The sequence below is a fragment of the Gracilinanus agilis genome, chromosome 4 (assembly GCF_016433145.1).
Source record: "Gracilinanus agilis isolate LMUSP501 chromosome 4, AgileGrace, whole genome shotgun sequence".
Taxonomy (NCBI): domain Eukaryota; kingdom Metazoa; phylum Chordata; class Mammalia; order Didelphimorphia; family Didelphidae; genus Gracilinanus; species Gracilinanus agilis.
Window position 1 is genome coordinate 187,431,422 of NC_058133.1, and position 9,688 is coordinate 187,441,109.

General features: G+C 44.4%; 1 protein-coding gene across 1 annotated transcript in view; it reads right to left on the minus strand.

Annotated features, from left to right (window-relative positions):
* The window catches only part of ABCC3 (ATP binding cassette subfamily C member 3), a 94,568-nt gene extending 85,884 nt beyond the window's left edge, over positions 1-8,684 (minus strand). The window contains exons 1-2 of the mRNA XM_044675080.1: positions 8,647-8,684; positions 6,693-6,957 (exon numbers count right to left, since the gene is read on the minus strand). Coding sequence (XP_044531015.1) covers positions 6,693-6,957; positions 8,647-8,684 — 303 coding nt within the window. The remainder of the gene's footprint in view (positions 1-6,692; positions 6,958-8,646) is intronic.
* Positions 8,685-9,688: the final 1,004 nt, after the last annotated feature.

A 9,688-nucleotide genomic window follows, 5' to 3' on the forward strand; every position in this document is an offset into this window, starting at 1 on the left:
TCTCCCTCCCCATCCCTTTTCTCTTCCTCTATTCCTTCTCTTCACCCTCCCCATCTTTTTTCCACCTTCCTCTCTTCTCCTTTCCCATCCTTTCTTCTCTTCTTTCTCTTATCCCTCCCTATCTCTTCTTTCCCTTCCTCTATCCCTTTTCTTCTCCCTATCCCAACATCCTTTCTCTCCCTTTCTTTCTCTGTTCTCTTCTCCCTCCCCATCTCTTCTCCACCTTCCTCTCTTCTTCCCCATTTCTTCCTTCTCTTCTCTCTCCCCTCATTCCTTCTCCCCTTCCTCTCTCCCTGCTCTTCCTCCCCATCCACATTTTCCCATTTTGTCTTCAGCTATATGCCATTTTAGTGCATTGGCTCAAAAAGAGCCTTTTTTTCCATCAGGAAGAGCAGGGAGAAATTCCTTGCAAGATTTGATTCCATTCATTCACTGTGTTTGTATGTCCAGAATCTAGTACAGTTCTTAGCACATAGCAAGTGCTTAAAAAATACTTATTGATTGCTTGGTTGATACTGGTGATGTCTGGGGAAGTGACAGGGAACAAGATGAAATCTGATTCCTATGGGGAATTTTTATGGATCCAGCTATAACCCCATCCTTTCTAGATGTTGGGTGACAGGTGCTAAAGAGGGAGCACCCAAACACATTCCAGTTATCTAAAATATCTGTGGTCAGAGGCTGGAGAATAGCTGCTGGTTTGCATATTGCTTTGCATTTCATTTGCATGGTACAGTTATTCCCTGTCCTAATGCAAAAAGTCTTATCTCCCAGGACCCTTCTTCTGGTCCTTTTTCTAGAGAAAAGTGATAAGGATGTCAATCAATAGATGTTTACTGAGCACCTTCCTTGGAGTTAGCAACAACTCCCCATTAAGGGAGAGGATCAGGAATCCTAATACAGAGCTTTAGAGCAGTGGTTCCCAAACTTTTTTGGCCTAACCCCCCCTTTCCAGAAGAAATATTACTTAGCTCCCCCTGTCACATACTATCACCGCCCCCTTCCAGTTATTCACCGCCCCTAAATGCACCTGTGGCCATCACTGCTCTCCTGGATTGCTGCAGCACCCACCAGGGGGAGGTGGCACCTACTTTGGGAATCACTGCTTTAGAGTAACACAGAACAATGGAATATTTGAAGGCAGAGGATGTTTGTTCGAATTCTGCCTTTTCTATTGAGTGACAAAAGGTTGATTACTTAACCTCCATGGGTCTCAGTTTCTTCATCTGTAAAACGAATGGGTTGGACTAGGTGACCTCCAAGATCCCTTTTGGGCAGCTACATGGGGCAGTGTGGATAGAGTATCCCAGCCTGGAGTCAGGAAGCCCTGAGTTAAATTCAGTCTCAAACATTCATCAGCTATGTGAACCTGGGCAAGTCACTTAACACTGTTTACCTCAGTTTCCTCATTATAAAATGAGCTGGAAAAGGAAATGGCAAACCACTGTAGTATATTTGTCAAGAAAACCCCAAATGGGGGCAGCTGGGTAGCTCAGTGGATTGAGAGCCAGGCCTAGAGACAGGAGGTCCTAGGTTCAAACCCGGCCTCAGACACTTCCCAGCTGTGTGACCCTGGGCAAGTCACTTGACCCCCATTGCCTACCCTTACCAATCTTCCACCTATAAGTCAATACACAGAAGTTAAGGGTTTAAAATAAAAAAATAAAAAAATAAAACCCCAAATGGAGCCATGAAGATGGACATGACTGAAATGACCAAACCGCAAAGGTTCCTTTTAACTCTAAACCAATGACTGAAACAAATGCAGGGTGTCCCAAAAATCTTAATGTTATAATAGTTTAAAACTGTTCTGAGACTTTGGGGATACCCTGTGTGTAGGAAACATTATTTCTATGATTTTATCATTGTGGGTATTCCTTCCACTAACACAAATTTAACACCTTTTTAGAACCCAATAGATGGCCTTGCTGGTCAATTTTGAGATCCACCCTTGAGTCCTTCTAGCTGGGTAGAAGATATTACAATTGCGCTTAAATGCCATAGCCTTCAATTACCCTGAGTCACCCAACACATTGTTCTGTAGCATCGGAAGGGGAAATAGATTATGCTTTAAAGGTGATGAAGTGCTTTCTTCACAATCCTGTAAGGCACAAGCATTATTATGCCCTCTATAGATGAGTAAACTGAGGCTCAGGGGAGGTTACATGATTTGCCCGTGGTCACACAAGTGGGCATTCAATAAAAAAGTTTGAGGTTATCATCATGAGGCCAGATTGATTCTTGGCACCTGTTTCTCCAATTTTGACTCCATTCCCTTTGGCACACCCAAGACCTCACAGGCAAGTTGACTTTTCCTGCAAAAAACACATCCACATCCAAGATTCATATGGTCAACCTCTCACCTCCTAGAAATTTATTTGTGTTAGACCTCCTTTTCAAGGCCAGAGGCTCAACCTTGAGAAATGGCAATAAAACCAAGCTGTTAAAGCAATCTAAGTTAATAAATCCTCAGAGTCTGGCTTGCTTAGTTCTTCTCAGGTCTCAGTAGAACTAGCCTTGGGCATGGTCTTCTGTACCCTTATACTCCTCCAATGTCACCTTGGCACTGTTCTATCTTAGAATTGATACTAAGACAGAAGGTTAAGAGTTAAAAAAAAGATGTAGTCTGCAAAAAGAGCCTCTTATAATACAAATTTTAGGAAAGAACACAAATTAGCAGGTGAGATGTTCAGGTGATTACATGGTTCTGTCCATGGTCCTGACTCTGGGGGAAGTATCAGGGGGTCTGGGACCCACCCCATAGAGCAGGGGTCCAACCTTTTTGGCCGTGAGAGCCATAAACGCCACATTTTTTAAAATGTAATTTCGTGAGAGCTGTACAGTGCTCACAGTGCGCGCTCCTGTAACAGTGCCTGAAAAAAAAATTGACTTTATGGCTCCTGCAGAAAGAGCCATACGTTGCCGACTCCTGCCATAGAGGAATTGCCATACCAGGCCCTACAAGGAATATGGAGGTAGTTAAGGAAGTTGGCCTCTTCGGACCACTTTCTGGAAAAGAAAAGAGCCCCAACCTCCAACTTTTGCTTTTTTTTTTTTTTAACTAATTATCTTCTACCCTCCACCATCCCCATAAAAGAACTCGAGCTCTCATTTTCCATGCCCTCTAAATTCTGTCCTTTTTAATCCTAGGGCCACAAAACATGGCGACTCAGATGGCTATAGCACTTTTAGAGCAGCCACTTCATTTTTAGGCCAGTCTAGTTCATGAGGTTGACAGGCAATATGACCTAACTGGCAGAGTTATTATAAGACCCATGAAGCATTCTCCCTTATCAAGCCTTCTTCAGTCTACTCTCTTTTCTTCTTTCTTTCCAAATCCTGGGGTTAGACCCTATCTAGGTTTTGAATCTTTTCCAGGGGAAAAGACGTATCAGAGCCCAAACTAGTGATTTCCCAAACAAGTCTGGAAAACATTTGTTCCTCCCTCTTGCTTTTCTATGCCTCATCAGAGAAGAAAGGTATGGTGCTGGAAGGTGTTTAAATCAACCTCAATTGTTAAGCTACACCTTCCCCCACCTCCCAAATCACTAGACAAAAACAATATATAATTCATAGCATATAATTCACAAAACAGGAACTGTTATCAAGGAAATCTGCATGTGGGTACACAAAGAGGCAGCTGGCACTGGGATTCCAGGAAGGGTTAAAAAATATTTAAACAGTGTAAAGAGAGGGTGACCTCTACTAAAGTCTCTTTCCAGAGGCTTCTTAGAGCTTGGAGGTGACTTAAGGGCTCTGAGGCAGCTTTGACTAAAGATTCCAACAAACTGAAAAAGTATCAGAGAGGGGTCCTCTTTTTAAAGGACCAGCCTAGCTATATTCAAAGAGCTCATTTCCAGGCTGCCTGTAAGGGAAAGGATTTTTTTTTTTTTGGCTATAGCAACTTCCAAACTCTCTATTTCAAGACTTTTTAACCGTTGGGAGTGTCATAAAAAACAAAATACATACAATTATGAAGGGAACCAATTATACTGGTATACAGTTGTTGAAATATTTTTTTTAAAAAGCAAGTCAATGGAGTCCAGGGTAAGAACCTCTGGCCTTTTGTATTATAGGGGAGCTACCATTTGTGTCAGCCATGAAATCCCAGGTCCTCAAAATCCAGAAGTATAGAGAGGGTGAAAGGGAAGGGCATAGCTAATGATAATGGATGCTAGAGCCCAGGGCAAGTTAGAATTTCTGTTACTGCAATCAAGTCAGTCCTCAGCATCCCTTAGCATTCATTCCCTTTCCCAAGGATTTAGTTCCTTATCCAGAAGTACTTGCATTTTATTTTTTTCCAACCCTTACTTTCTGTTTTAGTACCAACTCTTAGACAGAAGAGTAAGGGCTAGGTAAAAGGGGTTAAGTAGCTTGCCCAGGGTCTAGGAAGTGTCTAAGGCCAGGTTTTCCTTGACTCCAGGCCTGGAGCTCTATTCACTGTGCCATCAAGCTGCCCACCCTGCATTTTCATTTAAGCAAAAATTTCCACCCATATTGGGCAAGATTGCGGTTCATAATAATAACAATAATAACATTTACATTATGTTTTAAGGTTTGAAACATTATGCAGTTTGATTCTCACAATCACCTGTGAGGTATGTGCTATTACCATCCCTATGTCAAAATTTGGTTTCCTCACCTATTAAACAGAGATAATGAGAGCTGTACTTGCTACTTTACTGGGTTGTTGTGAGGAAGGGGTTAAAGAACTCTACAGCTTTCATTATTATGTCACAGTTCCCTAAACTTCTATTCTTGACTCTCTTGGTTGATGACTACACTTCTTCATGATGCAGGAGGGAAAGAAAGGCAGATAATGAGGTAATTAATATTAATTAACCCAAAATGCCAATCTCTGGACCCTAGTGAGTGAACAATCCTGACTGGGATCCATCCAAGATTGGGTGAATGGATGACAAATCAGAATGTCTCTGGTTACTGGAGCTTTATGAATACTTCAGGGATAGAATTGAAGAGCACAAAATATCCTCTCCCTTATGAAACTTTTGACTAGGGCAGAGGAAGTCAGAGGGGTCAGAGAAAAACTGGGACCGGCTTCACCCCACCCCCTCACCAGCCAAGGTAAGAAGGTGGCACTCTGTCAGCCCATACTCTAGGCTTCCCCACTTCCCTCAGAGCTCAGCTCTTGATCAATCAGGAAAATATCTAGATGGGCAAACTGACTGGTACAGATTAGCTCAAGAGGAACAGGAGAGCCTAGCCCACATTCAAAGAGACTTACTTGGGAAAGAAGAGAATGAGGAATTGGGGGGAGGGCGCAACCATCTTTTTTTTTTTTAACTTTTTTGAATGGCAGTAATGATCACCAAGTATCTCAGTGAAGCAAGCAGGTGCCTGTTCTCACAAGGAAAGAAAATTTGCTTCAGCATCATTAATCATCCTGTCAGCATCCCATCCACATCTTACATCCAGGTCCTAGAAAATAATGGGTTGGGCTATCTCTGTATGTGCTTCTTTCCTAGCCTGGGATGCTCTCTCTCCTTTCCACTGCTTCTTGGATCCTTAGTGACCTTCAGTGCTCAGATGCTGCTGCCTCCTTCTAGAAGTCTTTCCTGATTGTTGCCCTCAGCTTTCTCTCAACTTAGCTCATATTTTGTTACCTGTGTTCATGCTCTATTCTCCCAGCAGATTATAAGAACTTGCAGTTTCCTTTTTAAAAAAAAATTTACACCTATTGGGAATAATAAGATCTGAATTCGAGTTCTGACTCGACACACTGGCTGTGTGACTGGACTGGTCATTTCCCCCCCGAGTTGCTATTTATCTCCTATAAATGTTAGAGAATCTGAATGAAATCAAAGGTTCGGTCCCTATCCCCATCTCCAGCACTTGAGTGGCTCAATGAAAGTGTGTCGAATTGAGCCGGCTTCTCTTTAAATCTAGACTTGCCGAGGTGGGAGTGGTGGAGGCAGCTAGTAAGTAAGATAGCGAGGAAGGACATCTGAAAAGCCTCCAGCGAAACAAGCCATCCAAGGGCTATTTGGGGGATGGGGAGTGGGGCACTCTCTCCTTCTCACATCCTAGGAGTCCCTGAAATGTGAGTTAAATCGCAGAGTTCATGCCCGGGGGGAGGGGGGGGGAGGAATTTCCTTAAGGTAACATCGCTTGTCATTGCTACTTTTCACTTAGTTGTTGCCTCTCTCCTAAGGAACTGGTGAAGTTCTCTGCCAGGAGCTCGCGGCTTCCTCTTTTCCACGTGCCTCCTCCTTGCCCGCAACACCCTCCAAAACAAAACAAAACAAACCCTCCCCCCGCAAATCTATGTGCGGGATGGAATGGAGGCACGCACCTAGAGAGCCTAGGGTTCGGGCACTCAGCAAGGACCTCCCTGGCCCAAGCACCGGCTCTTTCCAGAGGGACTCACGATCACACACGGACTTGACTCTGCCAGTCCCCTCGGCTGGGCATTCAGTGTCTTCACTCTGAGCTCTGTGCCTGGGAGATCCCACATCAACTCCCTTAACTGTACAGTGCACCCCCCTTCTCCCAGGGGATTCCCCACTTGAAGGGCAACCAAGAAAGCCACAGCACTAGCCCCTTCCTTCCTGGACTAGGACTCGTTCCCTGTCTACGTCCTTCCCTCCGTCCCAGGAAGAATAGACTCCTCACTCCCTCAGCGCCTCCCGATCTCCCCGCCTGGCAGTGGCCCTGAGCTCCCCGCGCCTTACCCAGAATTTGGAGCCGAACTCCCCCGAACCGCACAGGGCGTCCATGGGGCAGAGCGGAGCCGTGTCGAGCCACGCAGAGCCTGGAGCACCCGCCGAGAGAGGGAAGGGTGTAACCGCCGTAGAACCGCCCCGACCCACCCCTTCCTCACCCCCTTCGCCCACAGAAGCGCCCCGCCCGTCCCCCCCCAGCACGTTCTTCCGTGCGGTCCCCTGCTCAGACTTCTTGCGAAAGCAGTCCCGTCCTTGTGGAGCTTGGCCCGGCACGCTAGGAGGGGAAGAGGGAGCGTGACCCTGGGGCTTGGGATGGTTTCGTCAAGGGACTCCCCAGTACTCCACTGAGAGAGAGAGCGAGAGAGAGAGCGAGCGAGAGAGCGAGAAAGAGAGAGAGAGAAAAAGTAAGGAGAGTTTAGAAGAAGCGAGGGTCCCCACAGATAAAGACCCTTCCTCTAAATCATAAGACCCTTCTTTTCCCTCCATTCCCTCACAAAATAAGGCAGCAACTATTAAAAAGCCCACCTTGGTTGGCTGACTGGAGGATTAAACCCTGTGGCTCTCACCCAAGAAAAACCCAATGTCTCTAAGTTATAAGGCCCAAATCCATTTAACCCTCCAGTGGCCGGTTCTTTATTGTCCTGAGTGATGGATCCAGCTGAACCAGGACCAATCTGCCAGAGACTGCAGATTGAGACAAACTGAGGAAAGGAAAGTTTTGTGCCTGTTATCCAAGTGATTGTGATGCCAAGTCTCGAGCTGATGAAAGCGACTGGATGAACCCCAGAATAAATGTCTACTAAATTACTGACAAAAGCTGTCGTCAGGTGGGGTGCTGGGGCCAGCAAGGGTGGGAAGCAGGTTTTCAGTACTAGCTGCTTTACTCAACAGGCCCTTGAAGCAGGTCCCAGTATTCCATTCCCAGAGCTCTCTATCTCTCTATCTCTGTTTTACACTCCTCCTCTCCTTCCTTCCCCCTTTCCTCATCTCCTTTCATTCTTTTCTTCTCTCTCTGTGTCTCTCTCTTTTTCCAGATCTCTCTCTGTCTCTGTCTCTCTCTGTATCTCTTGCTTTCTGCCTCTGTCCCACCCTCTCTGTCTCTCTTTCTCTGTATCTGTCTTTCTGAGAATGGCCCAGAAGGGAAGAACAGAATTACAAAATTAGTAGCCTTGATGGCTTCCTGCCTGCCCCTAGTTCTTTATTCCTCCCAGGCCTGAGGGCTGGGATAGCTATTCTTTCTTGCCCTTTCCCAGCTCTTTGGCTCTGGCACGTGTTCTAAGGCAAAGGTATTTATCTTCTTTGGCTCTTTCCTGGACTTCTCTGCAGTGGTGGGTGGGCAGCAGCTACAGAGATAAAGCAAAAACAGCCAAAAAACTCTGGCTCTCCCCTCCCTTTTTTTCTTTTCATTCTTTCTTCCCACCTTTCTTGCACCAATGTTGCTCCTAGCTCACCAGAGTACACTGGCTTAGCCCTTTGTTTGCCTTGGCAACAAGGGAGCAGGCCATAGGTGAAGTCAAGGCAATCTATACAGAAACTAGACCTGGCCTGCCCTGAAGGACATGTTGGGATAAGGATGGAGCCTGAGTAGAAATCATAGCCTTTTTTTCTGCCCTCCCTTCCCCTATGGCTGATTGAACCCTAAAGAATTCCCCAAAGGGCCAAACTTTCTAATCTAGGTTAGTTTCTTTGGGATTTAGACAAGTGCCTTTGGGAGAAGTTGATTCCTGGGCCTGCCTCATCACATTCCCCTAATGTTCTGAGAGCTTAGGTCTCTCCTCTTCCATTTTCTTCCATCAGTGACTCTTAGGTCCCTACCTTAGGACCAGGGGCTTAAAATGAAAAAAAAAAAAAAAAAAAAAAAAGGAAGATAAAATTAAAAATTTTCACAAGTTTTAAAAGTTCCCACCCCAATGGCTAGGTCCTCCTTCCTCTTCACCCTCTTGTATTTAAAATGTTATCATACCAGTCCCAGTCTCTGAAGAGGGACACTTTCTTTTTCATCTTCCTTTTCCTCTCCTCTTTCCTTCCCTTTCCTCTCCTCCCCCTTTTCCATCCCCACCCCTAAGAAGTAGCTACCACACATATCCCTGGTGTGATTAGTTTATGTCTTGGATAATGATGAAAGCTCACATTTATATAGAAAGTTCATTAAGTTGCATTTGTTAAACTTTCTTTCATAATGACTGTTGAGATAGGGAATACAGGTATCATCCTTATTTTACAGATGGAAAATGTGATGCTCCAGAGGTTAATTAACTTGTCTGGGGTGACAGAGCTTGGTAAGGATGGAAACTAGGATCCAAAGTTAGGATTACCAATTTTAGGACCCCTATTCATTCTGTCATTAGAATCTGAAGAACAGTGGTTCAAAGAAAAATGTTCAGAGACAGTTACTGATAAAGTTCAGACCTAGAGATTTCCCCTATTCCCCATCTTTAGGTATTTTGAGAGTGGGCTGAAAGGATAAGGCCAGAGTCTCATGGGAAGGAAGGCCCTTTACTTTCAAAGAAAATAAAGGATATTCTGTCAAGTCTGCTCTTGGAACTACTTGGTCCTAAATAATACTGATAATAATATCTTTGATGATATTACTGTCATCATCATTACTATTAGAAGGGGAGCAGTTGGATGAGATAAAAATCTTTGTATCAAGTTTCCCAAATAAGGGAACTGGCAGAAATTGATGTTATCAAAAGCCATTCCCCAATAGATAAATAGTCAAAGGATGGGAACAAGCAATTCACAAAGAACTGTAAACTACTAATGACACATTCTTTCAAGAATGCTCCAAATCCCTAAAATAAGAAATTCAAATCAAAACAATTCTATTTAGCAAATTGGAAAAGATGACAAAAGATGAAAAGTTGGAAGGAGTGTAGAATGATAGGCACACTAATGCATCAGTGGAGATGTGCATAGGGCAATCATTTTGGAAAGCAACTTAATATTATGCAAATAAAGTGACTAAAATGTCCATACCCTTTTGACTCAGAGGTTTTACTATG